At 44.0% G+C, this 21,453-nt stretch overlaps 4 protein-coding genes and 5 non-coding genes across 9 annotated transcripts in view; 2 read left to right on the top strand and 7 right to left on the bottom strand.

Annotated features, from left to right (window-relative positions):
* MAP2K1 (mitogen-activated protein kinase kinase 1) overlaps positions 1-2,641 on the top strand; it is a 32,603-nt gene extending 29,962 nt beyond the window's left edge. The window contains exons 9-11 of the mRNA XM_057372299.1: positions 9-70; positions 754-799; positions 1,705-2,641. Of these exons, the coding sequence (XP_057228282.1) occupies positions 9-70; positions 754-799; positions 1,705-1,818 (222 nt within the window). The 3' untranslated portion in view covers positions 1,819-2,641. The remainder of the gene's footprint in view (positions 1-8; positions 71-753; positions 800-1,704) is intronic.
* A 443-nt stretch (positions 2,642-3,084) lies between these two features.
* SNAPC5 (small nuclear RNA activating complex polypeptide 5) lies at positions 3,085-5,998 on the bottom strand. Its single transcript, XM_057372301.1, has 3 exons — positions 5,854-5,998; positions 5,113-5,202; positions 3,085-4,574 (listed from the first exon to the last, which is right to left on the bottom strand). Exons 1-3 carry the CDS (start codon positions 5,941-5,943, stop codon positions 4,461-4,463), a joined length of 294 nt encoding a protein of 97 aa, XP_057228284.1. The 5' UTR covers positions 5,944-5,998; the 3' UTR covers positions 3,085-4,460.
* Positions 5,999-6,231: 233 nt separating this feature from the next.
* RPL4 (ribosomal protein L4) lies at positions 6,232-11,296 on the bottom strand. The gene is made up of 10 exons (XM_057372298.1): positions 11,219-11,296; positions 9,817-9,988; positions 8,925-9,031; positions 8,458-8,596; positions 8,015-8,139; positions 7,660-7,789; positions 7,075-7,231; positions 6,846-6,929; positions 6,553-6,673; positions 6,232-6,472 (listed from the first exon to the last, which is right to left on the bottom strand). The coding sequence occupies exons 1-10, from the start codon at positions 11,219-11,221 to the stop codon at positions 6,308-6,310; spliced, it is 1,203 nt and encodes a 400-aa protein (XP_057228281.1). The 5' UTR covers positions 11,222-11,296; the 3' UTR covers positions 6,232-6,307.
* Positions 7,546-7,616, bottom strand: LOC130577166 (small nucleolar RNA SNORD18). Its single transcript, XR_008965742.1, has one exon. It is a non-coding gene; the product is annotated as a small nucleolar RNA SNORD18 (small nucleolar RNA).
* LOC130577167 (small nucleolar RNA SNORD18) lies at positions 7,858-7,925 on the bottom strand. The gene has a single exon (XR_008965743.1). It is a non-coding gene; the product is annotated as a small nucleolar RNA SNORD18 (small nucleolar RNA).
* On the bottom strand, positions 8,661-8,760 carry LOC130577168 (small nucleolar RNA SNORD16). Its single transcript, XR_008965744.1, has one exon. It is a non-coding gene; the product is annotated as a small nucleolar RNA SNORD16 (small nucleolar RNA).
* Positions 9,111-9,181, bottom strand: LOC130577163 (small nucleolar RNA SNORD18). Its single transcript, XR_008965739.1, has one exon. It is a non-coding gene; the product is annotated as a small nucleolar RNA SNORD18 (small nucleolar RNA).
* LOC130577169 (small nucleolar RNA SNORD16) lies at positions 10,055-10,155 on the bottom strand. Its single transcript, XR_008965745.1, has one exon. It is a non-coding gene; the product is annotated as a small nucleolar RNA SNORD16 (small nucleolar RNA).
* A 1,488-nt stretch (positions 11,297-12,784) lies between the features above and the next one.
* ZWILCH (zwilch kinetochore protein) lies at positions 12,785-21,358 on the top strand. The gene is made up of 15 exons (XM_057372295.1): positions 12,785-12,909; positions 13,449-13,645; positions 14,120-14,199; positions 14,421-14,576; positions 14,769-14,840; positions 15,146-15,239; positions 15,595-15,650; positions 16,482-16,584; positions 17,166-17,245; positions 17,441-17,597; positions 18,101-18,129; positions 18,525-18,661; positions 18,913-19,008; positions 19,095-19,213; positions 19,857-21,358. The coding sequence occupies exons 2-15, from the start codon at positions 13,471-13,473 to the stop codon at positions 19,946-19,948; spliced, it is 1,446 nt and encodes a 481-aa protein (XP_057228278.1). The 5' UTR covers positions 12,785-12,909; positions 13,449-13,470; the 3' UTR covers positions 19,949-21,358.
* The last annotated feature ends 95 nt before the right edge of the window (positions 21,359-21,453 follow it).

Genomic DNA, 21,453 nt, shown 5'->3' with positions numbered 1-21,453 from the left:
ATTTGTAGCCACCTCCAAAACTGCCCAATGGTGTCTTTGGCTCCGAATTTCAAGATTTTGTTAACAAATGGTGAGTATTTTGTCTGTGATTTCCCTCTGGCCGGGTGGCAAAGGGACAGCCCTGCTGTGTGTGTCTGTCAGGCACAGAGTCACTTGGCAGAGTCACTGCTCCAGTCCAGGGCTAATGGAAGGGATTGCAATCAGCATAATCCTCTTTGTGTGTTAAAGTGCCTGAAGTTCACCTGACAGGCAGCACGTGCACCCAGAGAGAGCCCCAGGGCTCAGAGGTGTTCCCCTCTTCAGCCCTGGATTTCTGCTGCTGTCTGCAACTGAGATTATTCTTTAGGGACTGATGCCACAGTTAATTTATTAAATATATGTATTTACAGCTTCCAGAAGGAGGAMCAGTAGTGCAATAACCCTACTTGGTCCTGAGCTTGAAGAGACTTGGGGGAAAGAAACATGAGGGATAAAGTGGTTCCTGTTTTAGTTGGAATGGGATTTATCTCTCCAGCTTGGTTTATCTAAAACTCTCTCTGAGATTCATCAGTCTCAGACAACTCAGGATTTCTTACCCAGAGCTGTGGAACCCACAGAAGGGAACTGCAGGCTCCCATCTCTGTTTGAGAGCACCTGATGCTTTTATCGAGTGCTGTCATCAGAGCAGAGCAGTCCCAACCAACATGACACAACTCGATCCTTATTTTCAAAGACAACAGAGTGAAGCTTGTGTAACGCTTTGTGTTTYCCCAGTTTAATTAAAAATCCTGCTGAGAGAGCTGACTTGAAGCAGCTGATGGTAAGTGAAGGTTTTTAATTCCATCTAAGAGCACTTTCCCAGGCAGGTTTGGCTTCCTCAGCTGGCCCAGAGCAGATCAGAGCAGGTGGCCTCGAGGGCAGCTGGTGGCCCTGGAGCAGCTCAGCTCCAGGAGGAGCAGCTTTTCTGAGATCAAGGGGCTGCAGTTTCACACCATTCTGCAGGAGGGGCTGTCAGGGAGACCAAAACTCTGCTGGGCTGTGGAGTCTGATTTGCTAATCACAACGGGTGACTTGGATTAATTAGCAAAAGAATTCTCTTTCGAGTTATGAGTTAATAATATTGATGAATACTTTTAGGAGGACAAAAGAACAAAGCTCCACATACCATATGGACTAATTAAATACGTTTTTAATCATCTGTTGTGAAACACAAAATTTCTGTCTTTTTTACCAGTTTTGTCTTGCAAAATCTGTAGAACTAGACACAAACAAATCCTGCATTTTCCCTGTATGAAATCACCGTATCAGTTTCAGTGCATCTTTTTACAGTTTTCATGTGCAGTGCCAGGATTTCAGTCRTACTGCAGAAAATCAGGTTTTCCCTGCCCTGATCCTGCTGCACAGTAATGGTGCCAAATGCAGGCAGACTCTTTCTATTACAAAAAAGCCTTTCAGTGCCCAGGCAGACATTTTCCAGAGCATTATCTCGAGTGGCTGAGTCACATCCTTATCGTTTCTGCCGTGTAAGTGCTCTGCAACAGGCACCGGGGCAGGATTCCTCTGGGATGCTTTGCCATGCGCCGATTGTTTCTGCAATCCCATGGCAAAGCTTTCCGCGCGGTTTGKAAAGTTTTACAGCTTGATGGCTGCCGGTGGGTTTATTGGGTTGGGTGTTGCTGAGGGTGTTGTYATGCTGGCACACTGACCCTGCTCTCCCGTGCCCAGATCCACGCTTTCATTAAGAGATCCGAGGCRGAGGAGGTGGATTTTGCGGGGTGGCTCTGCTCCACCATCGGCCTTAACCAGCCCAGCACCCCCACGCACGCYGCCGGCGTCTGAGCCCGGCCCAAAGCTCCTGGACTGTACCTCTGGTAACCACCACGCTCTTCTGGTCCTCCTTCCTCAGCTTGTACCTGTTCAAACATGTATTTCACCTCTTAAGGAAGAATGTCTTGATAGCATGTGCCAAACGGTTTTAAATCTCGTCCTAAACTAATTGGTATCGTACCGGGTTCCGTCGTTCACTGACCAAATGTAAGCTGTGTAAGTTCCAGTGCTTGCTGATTTTAGGTGATTATGGATATTCTTTCTTAATGAAAATATCACTGCGTGGGGGGGTCGGCCCCTGGCTTGTTTGAACTTTATCAAGACTCTTTGTAAATCGTTGGTACTTCAATCATGCTTTCCCTGAGCTCCCCYGGGCTCGGGATCGGGATGCTCCGAGCCTGTCTGTGAGCATGCTTTGCTGCTGCCCAGCTGTACCCGAAAGTTAGGCCTCCTGGCTCCAATGTTGCTGTTGTCTAGAGATCTCTCTCTCTCTGCAGGTGAAGAAGGCAAGAGCTCTGCATTTCTTGGAATGCACAGGGCGATATTCTAATTGTAGACTTGTTCATATTTCTATATTTATTTTTCGAACATATCATCATCCTTGGATTTAGTGATGTACGTCTTTCTAATTGATTTTTAAAGGTTTAGTTTTTGGAAGTGTCCTACGGAATCAAGACAATGATCCAAGCACTTTGCTTTCTTTTAACCTAAAGGTTCATGACAACTGTGTTTAGTGTCTAAAAGTGTATGAAAATCCTTTATTGTTTTATTCTCTCAGATGTTTAGCAATGGGTTCTCTTAATAAATATATTATCAAGTAACTTCTTGAAGCTTTTTTTAAAACTTGACCAAGGCTTTCATCTGGTCACTGCACGATAAATTTCAGCTCCTTGAAAGGATGCTTTGGATGAGGAAATGCCTGGAATTCTYCCCCCAAAGGAATCCCCAGCAGCGGGACATGAACTTCTCACRGCCAACAGGATCGGGTATCAAAGGGCTGGCACAGCCCTGGGCCCAGCAGCAGCAGGAAATGACTCATTGACACATCCAAGGCTTCCTCCAGCGTGTCCTGGCAGGAATGGGGCCTGCAGTGACAGCTGGGAGAGTGTAAATTAAATTAAACCCTTCCCCGAGCTTTACTTGCACCCAGAAAACAGAACTACCCCAGAACCTGTTCCTGTTTGCTGAAAGAAATACCCAGCAAGGTTTTAGGTTTAACTCCCACGTGGGGTTGCCCCCCCCCCCCAGACATCAATAATTCAGGCACTGCAAGCAGAGTTCTATGTAAGGACAGCAGGAAAAGAACTTTATTGCAACATGCGCTAGAACTGGGCTGTTCAAACCCAAAAGCAAGGGATTACATCCATGGAAACTACTSTGGACCATGCTGGGCACAAATAATGTTTTTCCACAGTCAGAATTACCCTTTGCAGCTGAAATGTGCCAAGAGGCCAGGATGGCTCCTGAGCTCCTCCCTTCACACATCACTTCAAGGGCTTACTGGACTGTAACATTTTGGCTCAGACTTTTGGGTTTTTTTACCTTTCAGGTTTGGGAAAGCTTTGTTAAACAATTTCTTCACTCCTGTTCTAAGTTCCTTCATTAAGACATCCAGGATACTCAAAACCAARTTAGTATTTAGTACAGAATGAAGCTACATTTACATCCCAACAGTTTCCATTGGTACAAAGCAAACACGAGTCAAATTAACACTCATTAAGCAGTGGCAGGAACTCACAGGAGGCTGGATGTGAGTTCTGACCATCCCCAGGATACCAGACACTTTTCCAAATRCAAAGGCTGTGGAGATTTCACATCACTTTCCATTTATAACTAAGTTCTTAAACCCATGTTCCTCCTCGAGGATCACATGAAAGCAGGTGGCCTTGCTGTGACTTACAAGGTTACAACAAGAGAAAAAGAAAATAACACCAATTTCAGAGTATGAGCTCCTTATTACAAGCACCACGGATCAATTCTTACTCTACAATTCATGGACAAATAAAAGGCTCCTTGGCTGCTACTCTGAAAGAGCAGGAGTAGAAAGTCCTTCTCTGGGACATTCTGACAGACCTGAAGAGCACCAGGGGTACAGAGAGACCTCYCTGCTGTGCTCAGAATTGAGCTGCCACTGGGAGAACTCTGGGAGGAACTCCATGGAACCGAGCACACAGCAGCTGGAGACAACCCTGGACACATCTTTTCTCACCCTGTATCTTAAATTCCCAGTKTAGGCAAGTGAGGTTGTAATAGAATCACTGGTTCAGCACCAGCCTCCAAAAACCAGGACCTGGTTTTGTTTCTCACATCATGAAGTGAGAACAGACAAGTTATTGCTTTTAGTGCATGTGTTAATTAGTCCGGTTGCTCAATTACTTCTCCCTTCCACATACAAAGATGTTCTAAGAGCTACATKAGGTTTGAAATGTGGAATGGATTACGCTACATATTTGTGCAGCAGATTTTTGTTCTTTCAACATCTGAGTCAAGATGTGCCCAGCCTGTGACATCCAYGTGTTCAGTGTCACTTCCCTTGACTCTGATATATCAAATATTCACACACAGCACAAAATGGGAATCAGTTGGTGAGTTTTAAATGAATGAAGAAGAAATTCCTGAGTCTGTATCAAAAACCAGCTCTGATATTTTTTCTCTCAAGAATCAGATTCCTCCTCCTCTTCCTCCTCCTCCTCCTCTTTATCATTCTGAAGACTGAGGTGTAACTCGGTTTGGTTGATGGCAGTTTCATTGTCCATCTGCCCCAGGGTCTGTCACRAGAAAAGAGCTGATTATCAAACCCAGCAATGATACCAAATGCTTCTCAAATCACAATTAAAGCTGTGCAGTCACTGTTAATTAAAGATCTCAGAGCTAGAACTGCTGACTGAGAGCCCATGACAGCAGCAGTTCCCTGTTCTCCATGGAAAAGCTGCACCTGGGTCAGGCTGGCCATGTGCTGAGTGAGAAGCTGCAGCACCCGTGCCTCCATCCCCAGCAGCAGTGCCACCCCACGGTCACCAGTGCGACACCAAACATTTCACAAACTGTCAGCTGAACCTGCACCAGGTGGTGCACTCCCACCCCCTCGGGAAGAGGGTGCTGCTTTTGGGGACGGGAAAAAGGGAACCAACTGAAACATAAACCAGCAGCAAATCAGACATTCTACAGATCTGCAGTGATGGAAGCATGAGGTGAGCAGAGGAACGGTACAGGAGAGGCACGCAGAGCCCAGTTGTGCTGATGCTGACAGCTGCCGCGGGTCCCCTCACACCCCAGGGACCCCCTCACACCCAGGGACCCCCATACCTGCTGAGTGTCCTCGGCAAGGGCTGACAGCGGCACAGGGACGTTCTCCTCGCCGGACCTGATCATGGACTGCAGCGCCAGCTCCTCCACCTGCACAGAGCTGCACTGATATCCCTGCTGCTCCATTAACACACCCAACATGCCAGCCCCAGCACCCACCCCGGGCTGTGGGACACTGAACATTTCTGACTCCGAATTTTGGGATTTCTACCTGTCAGGCTTGGGAAAGCTTTGTTAAACCTTCTGCATTCTGTTCCAAGCTCTTTCATTAAGATATGCAGGAGTCTCAAAACCCATTTAGTCTTTAATTCRGCTACCTCAAACTATCCCTTCTCTATCCATCAGCTAAGGCAAACCATRCACAACTACGTTTACCTGTTAAGAGATGTATCCCACACACACTCACATTTATCTCTTGATGTATGCCACACTCACAACCACATTCATCTCTTAATGTATCCGATATACACTGACAATTGCAGGTCCTTCTCAGACCTGTCCCCTACCTCTCAGAGTACCAGTAGATGGATGCCATGTTCACAGAACACCTGGAACAAGGGCAGCAATTCACTGCTGCCCTTTTCGCTGACCCAAACCGGCGGAGAGCCCCTCCTGTGCTGGAGCGCGGCCGCGTTGCGCGGGCAGGCTCCGAGGGCAGGCCCGGCCCCACCGCGGTGCTCCCGCCGCTCCCGTCCCCGTTCCCATCCCCGTCCCCGGGATTCCCCGCGGTGTCCCCCGCACCCGCAGCCGGCGGAGCTGATCGTGCAGCGCCGCCTTGACCCGCAGCAGCGTCTCCTCCTCCCTGCGCAGCTCCTGCAGCCGGCTCAGCATGGTCCGCCCGCGCCGCGCCCGCAGCGSCCCCGCCGGCGGGGAGGAACCGCCGCGCCCCGCCCCGTGACGTCATGGACCGCCCTGCGTGACGTCACGGTGGCACGGCACAAACCGGGCGGCAGCCGCCACCGCGCGGTCACCGCTGGGCACAGCAYCCTGCGGCCCTTCCAGCGGGAATCGCGCACTCCCGGCTCCCGCGGGCTCAGGCACACCGCACCGCCCTCCTCTCCTCTTCCGGGAAATTTCCCCTTTARCCCCTGCACAACACCCACACCCGACACGGCTGTCTCTGTTCCAACAGCATTTATTGGTGACAAACCCCGGGCACAGCCCCTGCAGGGACCCCGGTGCAGCAGTGCTGCGGTTACGCCTCAGCCTTGCCCTTCGCCTCAGTCTTGCCCTTCGCTGCCGGCTTGGCTGTCTTGGCCGTCTTGGCCTTCTTGGCAGCGGGCTCTGCCTTGGGTGCAGCCGGGGCCTTGGCTGCCAGCTTGGCCTGGGCCTTGGCTTTCTTCTCTTCCTTAAGTTTGTGCTAAAACAGAYAGAGAGATCATCAATCAGTGGAACATGTGAATCACCAGCCCCTGCCCTCCGTGTGCCAGCCCCACTCACATTCTGGGCGTGCCGCAGGATGGTGTTGCGCCGCATGGTTTTGGCGTACGGGTTCAACTTGATCATGATTCTCAGGTTCTTCAGCGGGTTCTTCTTCAGGACCCTACGCTGAATCTTCTTCCTGAAAAGCACAGCCACGTATTACCGCATTTTGCAATGCCAGTTCTGCTAAATGATCCCTGAAATCTGGAAAACTGCAATTCCTAGTGTTCATACCAGAAATAAAGAAATCACAGCCTGAAAGAGATTTCAGACCTGCCTATAAAGCCTTTGTTCATTAGATAATCACTTACTTTGGAGCACGCAGGGCCTTCTGGATTTCCTGGCTTCTCATGATTCTTCCAATATCTGTATTGGTCATCTTGTGCATTGGCAGGCTGTGAAGCCAACATTCAGAATGTYAGTGGGTGATAAAACCATGGTTAATTGTCCAAAACCAGGCATTTAGGAGCAAGTCCCAGTATTCCTTTTCCTGGGAAAAAGGGTGCTGCTCTCCCAGCCTGCCTGGATGACTGCACTCACTTGTAGTCACTCTTGAGCGTGGCAGCCTTGCGCCAGGTGCCGTACAGATCGTCCAGCTTGCGGAAGGCGCTCTCTGTCCAGATGCAGAAACGCCCCACGTGGCCCCCAGGAGCAAGTCGCAGCAGGTTCAGCTTGTTCACATTGAGCAGAGTGATTCCTGGAGGAAATCAGGCAAAGCAATCCCTTTAGTTTCTAATTAAAATCAAGGWATGCGAGACTAAGCAACAGGTAAGAACACAGAAAGAGATTGGGGCTTTTTGGTTTTGACACTWGAGCTACATACACCTATGTATAAAAATCTGTCATTTTAAAATTAATAATAATCAGCTTTTTTTCCAGTGGCAAAACCAGCAAACTCATTTTTAAGTGCCTCGAATGCAGTTCAGGGTTGGGAGCAGCTGTAGAATTTGTCACAAACACCCCCAGTACCACCAGAACAGGTTCTTACAAAGAACGTATCAGACACTGCAGCAAGTCAGAACTTCCACACAATCATGTGTTTCAGAAACACGGACCAATGAAGTGGAATCTCATCATTCCAGGCAGTCTCCCAGCAGAAGAGTGACCATGTCCCAGGTCAGTTACCTGGAATATTCCGGAAAGCTCTGATGATGCCGTTGTCCTCATTGTAGATGATGCAGGGTCCCCTGCGCTGGATGCGGCGGCGGTTCCTCATCTTACCCTTCCCRGCCCGCATGCGCTGGGAGGCGTAAACCTGGGAAAAGGGACAACTGTGAATATCCCAACAGCCCAAATCCCACCTGGGAGACACAATGAACTGCTTCAGTCAGAACTTCACAATCATCACTGMGGATCTGCAACACGGACCAGTGAGAAGTTCATCATTCTTATCAGTCAAAATACTAAACTACTTGAAATTCCTACTTAACAATGGCTGAATTCTATCATTTGTTTTGCTCTTCAGATCTTCCCAGCTCACCTTTTTGATGTCATTCCAAGCTTTAAGCTTCTTCAGGAGGAGAACAGCTTCCTTGGTTTTCTTGTAGCCCTCCACCTTGTCYTCAACAACCAGAGGAAGCTCTGGAATCTCCTCAATGCGGTGGCCTAGAGAGGATTTCACAAGACACTATGTTGCTCACTGAYSTTGGATGGACCTATTCCTCAAAGTYATTGCTTTGTATAATGATACAGGATAAATTAATTATAAAAATTAATGAMATAAACTCAGGCACAGTAACCCGAGCAGTGGAGTTTCAGTGGAGACSTAGAAGTCTGTATCAGACAGGACTTTGCATACCCAAGTACTGAGGAAATCTTTGCTTCCATGAACACAAACCAAATCGCACTGCAAGACTCCTTTGGAGTCACCASAAAGTACCAAACATGGGCTCAGACAAACAATTCCAGAGCCTGAATTCCCACCTTTAGACATGACCAGTGCTGGGAGGGCAGAGGCRGCCAGAGCAGAACAGATGGCGTAACGCTTCTGCATGATGTTCACTCTGYGGTGCCAGCGCCGCCAGGTCTTGGTCGGGGCGAACATACGGCCGCCGCGACACATCTGGGAGCTGCAGTTAAGAACAACTTTTTGGAGCCTTCTTATCCCAAAGTGAGTCTCTATTGCTTGCTCAGCATTAAAGGGTCGTCAACCACCTGTGCCAGGACTCTGACAGCAGGCAACTGTCCCTGAGCACAGGGTAAGGCGCAAATTACGACATCATGGCAAGGCAGAATGGGTYACACAGTTCAAGAGTGGGAATCGCATCAAATCAAGTCTGAGCTGCAGCCATTACCTCAARTAAGGATTCCATCTCACATTTAGATAATTAACAACTTTTCTGCTGGCTCAGTTCAATGCCCCCAAAGCCAGCACAGCCACGGAAGGATACATTGCCAAAGGCACCCTGGCCTGAGCGGTGAGTGCCACCACCCCGGACTCGTGGGATACGGGCAACAGCTCTCCCAGTACCCCATGACTCSGCACTGGTCTGGTGACCTGCAACAGAAAGAGGTTCATTCAGAGAGTGACATCACTGTGATTGTCCCAAAGTCAGAGAGGTGCTGAACTYGAGGCACCAATCAGAACTTCCACACAATCATGTGTTTCAGAAACACGGACCAATGAAGTGGAATTTCATCATTTCAGCAAAACAAATCCTGATTAGGAAAATTTACTCTTAGTCTATTAAGGTAACTTGATTCTGACCTAAGATCTTTAACACACTCATTTTTAAACTTGATCCTCAATCTGGAGGCCTGACTTGGCACTGCTATACCTAGCAAATTAAGATGTTCTTGTGAAACTTAGAAATTAGGTTAATAAGGCATGTTCCTAGCAGAGGCTTCTTGGGAAGCAGAWGTTATCTGCACCTACAACTGAACCAACTAATAAAGACCCATTTGCAGCCGTTTGTCCTTAGTAAATGCCTCAGTCAAGTCTCACAAGGTCAATTTGGAGCAGGGGTTTTCACCTAAAACACTTYCAGGTATTTTATGTTCTCTTTGCAGAGAATGAAGATTCTACTTGAGGACCTTGGCACTGTGATACTTCCAGAATATGCACTTCAGGTAAGACCCCAGAACAACCCAAAACAACACTGATGCTCCTCAGAATAATAAAACACTGTATTTCAAACCATTTAAAATCAGACTATTAATCACTGGCCTTGCCTTCTATACAGMACCCTTCTGACAAGCACTTCTCTTATCTCAATTCCAGCTTTATTTCTGTTTGAACCCAGCAGTCCTGGGCTGGTTTCTGTGCCCCARTGGCAGCCGTACCTGCGAGCTCGCTGACGGCGTAGGGCTGCCGGTTGTTCTTGCGCAAGTTGGTGTGCACGAAATTCACAACATCGGGCCGGATGGGCGCCTTGAACACGGCGGGCAGCGTCACGTTCTTGCCCGACGCCTCTCCCTTCTCGGAGTACACGGAGATCAGCGGCCGAGCGCAAGCCTGGGASAGGAGAAGCTCTTAAGTGCAGGTAAAATAAAACTTCTGGCAATGCAATTCTTTAAATATTGCTCAGAACAAAGGAGTCGTCAGCTCAGCAGTGCCAGCAYGCTGACAGCAGGCAACTGTCACTGAGCACTGGATAAGACGCAAATTACGTCATCACAGCAATATTTCACTCAAACTTGTGCTCCCCAGCACAATCCATGTTCAGAAAATGACACCAGAGGCTTGAAATTGAATAGATTTCCAAGGCATTTGGGCAAAATTGATCTAGAGTTGAATTTCTGGGCTCCTTAATAAACCCCTTCACAACTACTTCCTATCTATTACCAACAGAGTGAAGTCTGGACCCTCTGAACAATCTCTGATCCTTGAAACATTGTGCAGTGAAAAATTAAACTGCCCTCAGCACCAGCTGCCTGCCAAAAGGAGGCCCAAAAATAGCTACAAGTCTGAATACTACCCTTTAAAAGTAATTTTTTTAGCACTACATTATATTGTTGTTAATTAATCTCGTGTTAATAGGCAAAGCATCTTCATTTCCTTTCCAATCTGCAGTTCAATTTAAAGGTATTAAAAATACTACAGAACCCAAAAAACTAACCAGCTAATAGCAATGGAAGGACCATCTCTGCATGTGACACTAGTCATGAGCAAGGCTCTGGCCCCTAGTGTTCACCCAGTGACCCCAATACAAGCAACAAACTTAATCAGGGCGAAGGAATCAGTGCACAATCTGAACTGCACTGGCAATAAAATTATTAATTTGCAACCTGCTTCTAGACGAAGACCTCTTAAAACCTGTTTTGCAACAAAAGCAGGTTAAAAAAGATATTTACAAAAGCCTTTCTTCCCACTGTACATGGGCGCAAATGTTCCCGTCGGGCCTGTTTTGCTGTAGATAAATAAAGTAAGGTAACTATAACGCGCTGCCAGATGGCGATGAGTGCCCATCTCGAGGAAAGACGGACTTTACGCGGAGCAAGCCGAGCTCTCGCCAGAGCTCAGCCAGGCCCGGCCCCGCTCGGTCCCTCACGGGCTCCACGCGGCCGCCGAGCGCTGACGGGCCCAAAATGGCGGCCGCGCGCCCCATGCCGCCAGCGCGGCCCCCGAGCTGCCCGTGGCTCGGCCCTGTCCGCCGGGCCCGGCTCCCCCAGCCCGGCCCCGCTGCCCGCCCCGCTCCCCCCGCGGCTCCCTGCGCCCCCGGGCCGGGCCCGGCGCTCCCCTCACCATGGCGGCGGAGCTGCTCGTGCGGCCGCCCGTCAGCGCCGCGCCCCGACCGGAAAAGGAAAGACTTATTACCCACGCCTCGCTACGTCAATGTCCCTCCGCTCCGTGCCCGCCGCCTCCACCGCGCCGGCCCGTGAACTCCCGACCCTAGTCCCAGCCTCAGCTCCAGCTCCACCCCCGGTCCCGTCTCGGTCCAGATCCCTCCGGCCCCGCCGTGCCCATCTCGAGCCTTTCGGGAGCCTCTGTTCGGCTCAATTCTCAGCCAAAGCAGGGGACTCTCTTCCGGCGGAGGGATCCGGCAGGACGCGTCACCCTCCCCTCACAGCCATCGCTAGCGCCGGTGGGCGGGAGGTTCGATTGTGGAAATGGCGATGGCGGCGGAGCGGCGGCGCCGGGCGGGCGGCGGCCTGAGCGGGCTCCTGCTCCGGTGGGGATCGGGCTRTTCCCGGGGCTGTCCGGCCTCCTGCTCCGGTGGGGATCGGGCTATTCCCGAGGCTGTCCGGCCTCCTGCTCCGGTGGGGATCGGGCTRTTCCCGAGGCTGTCCGGCCTCCTGCTCCGGTGGGGATCGGGCTRTTCCCGRGGCTGTCCGGCCTCCTGCTSCGGTGGGGATCGGGCTGTTCCYGGGGCTGTCCGRGCTCCCGCTCCGATGCAGATCGGGGTCACTGCYCTGGGTCTCCGCTGCTCTGCTGAGGGATGTGTGGCTCTGTTTGTGGGGAGGCTGCKGAGGCGCCGGTTGTCGCCCTGGGTTGTTCAGTGTATGTGGCTAATGTTGCTGTTTAATGAGGAACGCTGAGGGGAAAGGTCGTGTATCTCAACATTTTGGGTTTTTTTTAGAATACGTGAAGAAGGAAAGGATCGTATCCCTGAACACCCCTATCTCTATGAGGTAAAATCATCGACTGGTGTGGGTTGAAAGGGAGCTTGAAGATCACCCCATTCCATCCTCTGCCAGGTCAGGGAAGCTTCCACTGTCCCAGGTTGCTCCAAGCCCTGTCCAACCTGGCCTTGGACACTGTCAGGGATCCAGGGGCAGCCACAGCTTCTCAGGGCACCCTGTGCCAGGGCCTGCCCTCCCTCAGGGAAGGATTTCTTCTCAATATCCCATCTAAATCTACTCTCTAGCAGTTGAAGTCATTCTCCCCTGTCCTGTCACTCCACTCTCTTGTGAATGGTCTCTCTCCATCTTTCCTGAAGGCTCCCTTCAGGTACTGGAAGGCTGCAATTAGGCCATGAATGGATGCAATAGAATTGAAAAACACTGTGGAATGATTGAATTTTGCAATTTCTGGTAGAAAAAAAAGTTGAAATGCAGTGTCTCCATGCAGCGTCTTTAAAAGCTTTAACTATTTTTTGTTTGCAGACTGATGTGGAGATCTCATTGGTTGGTAGCAGTTGCAAAAGTCCCATTGAAAGATTTTGGAATGGRAGCAGTGCAGTGTATATTTTGCAGAAAGCAGTAAGTGTGTGTGGTAGACATTAATTTTGTTAAATGTAATCCAAACTTTTGCATTCCCATCAGATTTTTTGACACACCTTGCCGTTTTTGACTTACTTACACATTTCTTTTGAAGACACATAATGAAGAAACTGACTCAGTGGAAGAATCAAGAASAGATGATGCTGTTAATGCCTCTGAGCTTTTGCCAAAGGAGCGTGCTGGASCCCTGGCTCTTTCTGTTGGAAGAGCAAAGTAAGTGTGGAAGCTTTCCCTCCCCTTTTGAGGTAGTTTTCTTTTGCAGTTTTGTGTCTTCTTCTAATATTCAGAACATGTATTATTTTCAAGTTTCTARTTTCTGTCCCCAAAATTAAATTCCACATTAGTTTCTGAGGAGCTGTGACTGTTTTCCATCCTGCAAAATGAGCTCCCTACTTTTAGTACCTAAAAGTGTTTAAAAAAGTAGCTAAAATCAGGTACTAGAAAAACACTTGTGAACTGTGCTATTGGGTTAATGGGATTCACTGGATGGAGACGAGCAAAAAAGTTCAGTAAGACTTCAGTGCTTGTTTTTGTTGTRAAGCTTCTGTTAAAAAAATGCCTAAAAATCTGATTTTGGGTCTTAGGTGTTATTAAAATACTGAGCATGGTACCAAAATGTGGTTTGCCTAACTAATCTATTCTTTTAATTAGCTTAAAATATAAAATTCAATTACAGTTTTAGAATTCTAAGTTTAAATTAACATACTGTGTTATTTGCTGGCATCTTATTTTCTCCCTGTTCTCATTTCTAGGCAGTTGATTTCCTTGTACACGATGGTGCAAAATCCAAACATGACCTACCTGGGGCTGAGTGACCTGGTTGTGCTTCCTCCCCTCTGGGTCAGGTGTGATGGTTCTGATCCTGGGCACACCTGCTGGATTGGAGCTGAGCCTCTCAAGGCTGGAAATAAARTCACAGGGGTCAATATTTACATCGTTTCATGTGATGGTAAGGTGATCATGCTGCACAGAAAATTAAAGCAAGGCTTAAGAATGTGGAATACTGATGTCATGCTGCTCTCTTTGTTCTTTGTATGATACTGGCTTGGGGATGCTCTGTGTTCCTGGTTTTAATAAACAGGAGATTAAAAAAGAGAGAAAAGATRTTTTAAATCAGTACTGTCTGGTGGAAATACCTTTTTAATAAATTTAATGCACATGTAGCTGTGCAGGCCTACCTCCACTCAGGTGCAATAACTGCAGATTTAAACAGCTTTATTACACAACCGCTGATTCATATTAAACATCTGGATGTTCACACCATCCCTTATAATCAGTWGGAGAAATRCAAGGAGAATCCYTGCTTTCCAAAGGATAGCATGAGTCATGCTGGACCAAATGGAGTATTTCAGAATGAATTTGAAGTGCTAAATATGAATTGTGTCAAATGGGTTTTTTGATTCTCATTTTTTTCCTTTCCTAGGTCCTACAGCTGACAAAACCTGTTTTGCAAACCTGGAAGAACTCAAAATGGAACATAAAATAAGACATCATTCATCTGTTGTAGGTTTATATATTCTCTCATAGCTTCAACTTAAGTTTGGGCTGGTTTGGGGAAGCTTTATAGATCCTCCATAAAAATTCACCTCTAGTATAAGAGTCTGATTTCGGGTAATGATCATAATGTATGCCTGGTATTAACCCTTCTTTGTGTGCTTGTGAAATGCTTTTTAAATGATTGTGGTAGGTTTGTTGGTTTTATTTTTTAAATCTGTTSTTTCTAGGTGACAACAAAGGGATTTGCTCAGTATGAACTGATTGCAGCTGCTGCAATGGAGGACACCATTGCAGAATCTGRAAGCAGTATCTATGTGGATATTACATGGAATGGTGTGGATAAGATTCTGGAGACTCCCCCACTGATCTCAGCTGCCACCCTGGTAAGTCAGGATGGAGAAGCAACAAACCCAAGCTCTTTGCACAATTTGTATCATGAGCAGGGTAAAGGATAGAAAATAGAAACAACACAACCTTTTTATAATCTAAAGTGATGCTAACACACTTTACAATAATGAAAATTTTAGGATACTTAATTTCTAAAGTTTGAAACTGAGATATTTTGGAACTTTCAGAATATTGCCCTGGAGTCAGGGGACCCCAGAAGTCCTGTGTTCCAGCTGTACCGAGAACTGCAGTTCSTCTTGGTGAGTACTATGGAGAAATTCCAATTTCACACTTGCATGGAATGGTGATTTTATGTGGTAATAATTTGCTTTATTTAAAACTTCATCAAATGTTTCAAAGATAACTTCAAGTGTTTATTTTAGCTGAAACTCTGAGTTCAGTTTTAGAAATCTTGAATACAAATAATGCAGGAAATTCTAGAAATTTGTAACCCCTAGTTAGCTGGGTAGAGATTTGATTCTTGGTGAAGTTATCTTTGAAATATGACACATGCAGGACTCCCAAGAAGAACTGATTTCTGTTGTGATTTTCCTGCTGCTTTTAGACTCTGGCTGAAGGTTTGAAGACGGGTGTGACTGAGTGGCCTGAGCCATCAGAGTCTGAATCAGCTCTTAAACTGGTCCAGGAATTTTTGACTGGTAATTGCTGCTTGTTCCATGAGGAGGGAGGATGTAGCACTTCACAGGAATAAAAGGGAATTCCACATGCAACTTTTAAAGCATTAGAACTAGAAATGTTCATTTCTGTGCTGTAATCACGGCACAGAGCCGTTAAATAGGTTAATAGATAAATGTCATTTTTCTTTGTCCTAATGTCATCTATCAAAGTAATAATAATAAAAAATACTTTAAAAAAGTCTTTTCAGACTATATCCTTACTTAGTAAAAYCATTTTTAAAAGGAATCAATTCTATTGTTCAGTGTATTTGTTAGTTATGACGTGCCTGGGGATTAATATGATTGGTTTGATGACTTATTTTCTCAACTCTACTAGATTTAAAGAAGAAGCTGGATGGTGATTGTATATCTGGAAACAAGAATGAAACAGAGGTGTGTGCAATTTGCTAACAGCTTTGTTACTTACTTCCCTCACAACTGTGGTTATTTCAGATTTTGGCTATATCTCGTCTGTTATTTATATGTGTAAATACATAGATAAAAAGATTTAAAGAAAGATGGGTCTCTTGCTTTCTGTCTCTGCTGTGTAAAAATAATGGAAGAAGGTCTGATCTCTTCCAGGAATTCTGACCTTTTGCCATTGCATTCTATCATTAATTTTCTTGCCTAATTTACTGATTTGGGGCCAATTAAATGGTATCAGAATATGTGTCCTCTTTATCTAAAGATTTATGATATTGTAAAGCAATGGGGAAATTCAAATTATAAAAGTATGTTTGGTTATATTAAGATTTTTCCCCTCTTAGTTTACAAGAAAAAGTTTAGGTCTATTTTCTGTCAAGAGAGAAGCAGAATATTCTTGATATTCTAAAAATATATTTCTGTTGTTTTAAAAATATACTGATTTCTGTATCAACTAAACCAGAAATATTCTGTATCAGGATTATAGGAGAGTAGCTCTCTGTTCTGAGCATTTGTGTGTCTGGATTTTGACCTCCCAGGGCACTGCTGGACATGCAGACAATGCTTGGCTGGAATCTAAAGTCTYTCTGACAGTAGATTTTGTTTCCTGGCCCAGTGTGTTAATTCTGGAAAGAAATTGTTACAAAGAKAAGTGTTACAATTTGCTTCCAAATTACTGTGTGGTAGTTTCCCTGGAAAAGAGGGGAAAATTAGTGATTTTGACGTCTGGAAAAATTCAGATTTGGAAGGTTTTTGAATCTCAGGYACCATTTTTCATTGAAAACCAATAAATTCTTTCAGAAAATCAAATGTGACACAGCTGCTGTGGACAGTTGCATAAAATCAATCTTTGGTGAGCGAGGAGACCTGGATTTTACTGAACAGTTATGGTGCAAAATGAAAAGTAAGTGCATTGTGCCCCATCTATTTTCCTTTCATTTTCCTCTTCTCTGTCTGCTAGACAGTACTGCTTTCTCAGGGAAATTGAGRTCCATTTCTGAGTTTTAAGGACTGATCTGCTCTTCAGAAAATTGGTATTGGCAGGCTCTTTCTAAAAGAGCCCATTTTAGGTATGAAGGCTGATACATTTTCTTTTAAACTTACAATGGCAGACCAGCATCTGGCAGGAGATGATTTCATTTTATGACTGCAAAAGGTAGTAAGCCATTGGTAATTTCCCTAAAACAAAACCTCTCTGCTCTAAAGCTGAAAACTTTTAAATTCTTTTTTTCTCTAGATCTGAAGGATAATTTTCAGTGTATATAGAGTTCAATGGTCTCTGTTGATCATTGTGTCTTAAGAGTAACCTTTTTTAAAATCATTACATGACAAAGCTACCAAAAAGCAGTGCAGTCTGTAATTTCAGCTCTCATGCTTTAATTGAAGGGTTTTGTTCTTGCAAGGGTGTGTTGGGCCCGTTGTTACCGACTTAACAACCAGAGAGAGCCTGGACACTGATAGTTAAAATATTGTTTCTTTTTCCAGGTGTCAGTTCCTATCAGGAGTTAACAGACTGTTTCACACTGGTTATAAAATCCCTGCAACTTGGTGAGATACAGCCATGGGTATGTATTTATATTTCACAGTAAGTGTTACAATTTTGGGTAATTTCCAGTAGAATGTAGYTCTTGTCCCTTCACTACCTCTCATTTGTGTTGTTTTTAAGTTGCTTTCAAATGTCACAGTTTGTTTCTCTAATGTTGAACTTCTGCCCAATGTTTGATATTTCATACACAAACAAAAAGACTTTTCACTTTCAGATTCATCAAGGGAGCAGCAGTTTCTTAAGTCAATTGATTCAACAGTCCTATCATGGAAAGATGAAAGAYATTTCCCTCAGTGACATCAGTCCCATTCAAATGCTCCTGGAGATTGGCTTGGAGAAGATGAAGAAGGATTATGTCAGTTTTTTCATAGGTGAGCCTGACACTTGGTAACAGCATTAGGAATTCGAGAGACAAAAAGTATTCCATGCAGGAAATAATGAACTTTTTGGTAACATCAATCTCRTCCCATCTGCTGGAGTGGAACTTTTAAATTTCAAAATTTAAAAAACTCATTTGTTTCAAAAYAAGTATAGCTTTGAGTTTTACCATTGTTGTTACCCCTTCATTTCTTTTTTGTCTGTCATCCTGTTTTCATTCTTTGTTTCATTTGCTTTTTTATTTTCACTACTTTTGTAAACTTGTATGTCCTAGATTTCTTCATAGGGCAGCCTTGGTGATAAATCATGCCTCTACCATGGCACTTGACAAGATTTTTCTTATTTGGAATGAATGATCATGTCAATAAATAATATCATACGCCCAGTGACTTCATACTTTTTTGGGTAGAATTCCCTGTTTGATCACCTGAATGTTGTATATTTCATCTGATACTATGCATTAAATTCTAATTTTTTTCTCCTGTTCATTTAACAGGCCAGGAACTTGCAACAGTAACCTACTTGGTGAGATACTTTATTTGTATTTTGAAACTCTGAAAGCATTAGAAAGTAGAGCATGCTTAGCTGATGGTGGGATGCTTGTCATATAAACTGAAAAACTSAATTGCAGATCCTGAGGCTGGAACAACCCACTGCAAAAATGTCATTGTTTTGTTTCCTTATTCCTAGATAATAAATTTCCTAATTCTTAGATAATTCCTAGATATCTGGTCTCAGTCATTGTCAAGGCAGTGAACCTTTCTCACACTTTAATGGGACTTTGTTCCGAGTTCAGCGGGCCATTCTAAAAATTTTGGCTTCTTCAAATAAGCACGAAGATGATTTTATTTACTGAGGGGTGTTGTGTGTCTGTAGAAATGGAGTGCTCAGGTAAGAGCAGAAGCTCTTTTCTGTTCCAGGATTACTTCATTTCCACATCAGTGGATCTCCAAGAACAAGTTCACCGTGTMCAAAAGCTTCACCATATGCTGGAAATAATGGTCAGCTGTACAGGCTTACTCCAGTTCAGACACGAGAACCTCTTTCCTTTGACACAGTAATTATTTCATTTTTACTTTTGCTCTTTAAATGACAATAACAAATACAGTTTGTTTAGAAAAGCAGCCCTCCTTATTGCTGATGATAGTGAGACTGCAGGAGAAGTTGGCTCTTCCTGCTAAATTTTGCTTTGTGACTAAAACTGAGAACTAAAAGAAATAATAAGATGTGACAGTATAGTTAATTTTGCACAAGGGTTGTTGTACAAGCATTTCTTTAAAGAAAGTAACTGCTTGATATCTCTTGTAGGATTTGTATGAAGTACTACAAGGAAAACCCTCTGAATGAGAAGCATGTGTTTCAGCTGCCCATCAGGCCAGCTCTTGTGAAGAAATTCTATCAAGAGTAAGAGAAATTTCAGTACTTGCAGCATAAAATTCAGATTATTCTGAATACCTGACTAAATTTTTATGTTTTTTGATTATTCTCAGTGATAACCCTGAAATCTGGAAGGTAGAGATAAGTAGTGGGCATGGACAGAAGGAGGTGAAAACAACGTGGCAAGTCAGTACTAATCCTCCAGTTGAACACAGGGCAGAAAACAATTCAGGTGGGGAATGTTTGTTGTGAAATGAAATAATGAAAAGTACAAACTTCAAACAAATTCAGGCTTTATACTGAGTTCAGTGGGTCTGAAGTATTTATGTTTACTTTTTAGCAAAAGCAAAATAATATTTTGCCTTTCAATAAAAGAGTGAGGTGGTATTTATAGTGTTTAAGATATTCAGAAAATGGTGACATTTTGCCTTCTCACCTTGGCTGAGTTATGTTTTCAGAGTTAAAATGACAGAATAGTTCCAAATATGAGATGATGGATATCCACAATACCTTGCACCTTATTTCTAAAATGTTTGCCAATATATCTGAGAATACTTGTTAACGCTGGTCTCTAGTCAGAGAAGATGCTAAGGGGAGAAGTCCTACCTTGCTGCAAGTAAATATAGAACGAATGGAAAAGCATCAGGATGGGGAAGAATTAAACAGAGAGACTGATACAGAAATAATTTGCCTTTTTGGGATGAGGTTTGGTAGAGTGTGATGATTTGATGAAGCTTTCCTGTTATTACGATTTTTGTCATGAAGTRCTTCAGTAAAACTGCAGCTTTGAAAACAATTCTTGAAGCTGCTTCCTGAGCTAATCTCTCCCATTTCTAATGAGTGGCTAATCCCAATTATTTCCTTTGTCCTTGCAGATCTCTTTTCTGACTCCACAGTAAATGGAAGCACTGAAGAAAGGCTGTATTTTATTACAATGACTCAGTGCAGTCAGGTGCAGTTCACATAAGCTGATGTTACTCTGCAGGCAAGACTGGAAAGGTACAGAAAGGGGGAAAGTTCAGTGGTTTTTGTCCCAACAGAACCTTTGGAAACACTCTGTGCTTCAAACAGTTCGTCATTACTGGCTTATTGGCTTTATTTTACTTAAGAGGGATCTACACAGCCACAAGTCACCTGTAGGCACCTAATTCGTTAAAAATGCAGTGCAATTATATTTTGTATAAATATTTTGTAAATAGAGTAGATGCTTTTCATATATTTACAAGCATTCAATAAAGTTGTGCACTTTGGGGTTTCGTATTTTATTTTTCTTCATTTAGAATGCAATCAGACACTGTTCAAAGTGTGAATTCTCTTAAYCAACAAACCAAGCAATATTGTCATGTTCTCCTGGTATCAAGTGATGTTTCATCATCCTGATGGATTTGGAAAGCTCTTCACCCAGGGCCATGTGATCTTCTGCCACCTTCTTTATCCCTGTATTTATATTTTGGAGTATTCTTGGATATACTTCTCTCTCCTCTTCAAATTATTATTTTCCTTCAATGTGAATTGAGTTATTTTAACAGTGTTGTCTTGTATGTTTTCCATAWTTTTTTGGAAAAAATCAGTATAATTGGCTGGGCATAATCATTTAAATATGTTGGCAGTTGCATRTGTTATGTTGATTATTCAGTGATGTAACATTTTGGTTGTCTAATTTTAAACAATTTCATAGTTTGATATATACTGACTAAAAAATTTGAGACAAACATTTTGCGTTAAAAACTTAACTATTGGTAAGTAAGAACAAGAAAAACTCCCAATATTCATGCTTTAAATATTATAAATTATATATTATTATTGGTGGAACATTACATTTTGGAAGTACTTTTAGATTACTTATAACCCTCATTTTTATGTGTAAYATATTATGAAGTTGTATAAGACAAGTCTGGCTCCCTGTAAACTGGACTGGAGAGATGTGGTTTAAATCTGATGCAGAAACTGTCATCTTGGTTTACTCACTTCAARCAACTCTTCTCCACACCTAAATAGCAAGGTATATATTCTCCTAACTTTTAGACTTGCATAAGTTAACATTTAAGTGCTCTGGGAACATTTAAGTCCTTTTATATTTTAAAATCCTGTGTTTGTCTTTCTTCAAATAGCAATTACATGGTAATCAAACTTCTATTGATGAACAGACTGAAATCAGAATTTGCAAGCAGCTTTTAATCACTTGAAATTTGTACTGTCAAGATTTGAATCCCTTTAATCTTAACTATTTTTTCTGGTGAACCAAATGTGTAAYAGTTTCCAAAATAATAAAGTTTGTAAAATCTGCTACTTAGAATTAGTGGAAAGTAATGCRGGAAGAGAATGGTAAAAACAGAAAGATGTTTTGGGAATTGAATAGAAAAAATACTAAAAGCTCTAGGTGGATAGGTAAATAATATTTCATTACAGGGGTATRAAAAGAGGCATCAGTGGTAAATTTTAACCACTCAAAACAGTTGCAGCTTAGTCCTT

The sequence above is a fragment of the Malurus melanocephalus genome, unplaced genomic scaffold (genome assembly GCF_030028575.1).
Source record: "Malurus melanocephalus ecotype Western Australia unplaced genomic scaffold, MMel_1.1 scaffold_169, whole genome shotgun sequence".
NCBI classification, from domain to species: domain Eukaryota; kingdom Metazoa; phylum Chordata; class Aves; order Passeriformes; family Maluridae; genus Malurus; species Malurus melanocephalus.
This window is presented reverse-complemented; position numbering and strand designations above follow the sequence as displayed.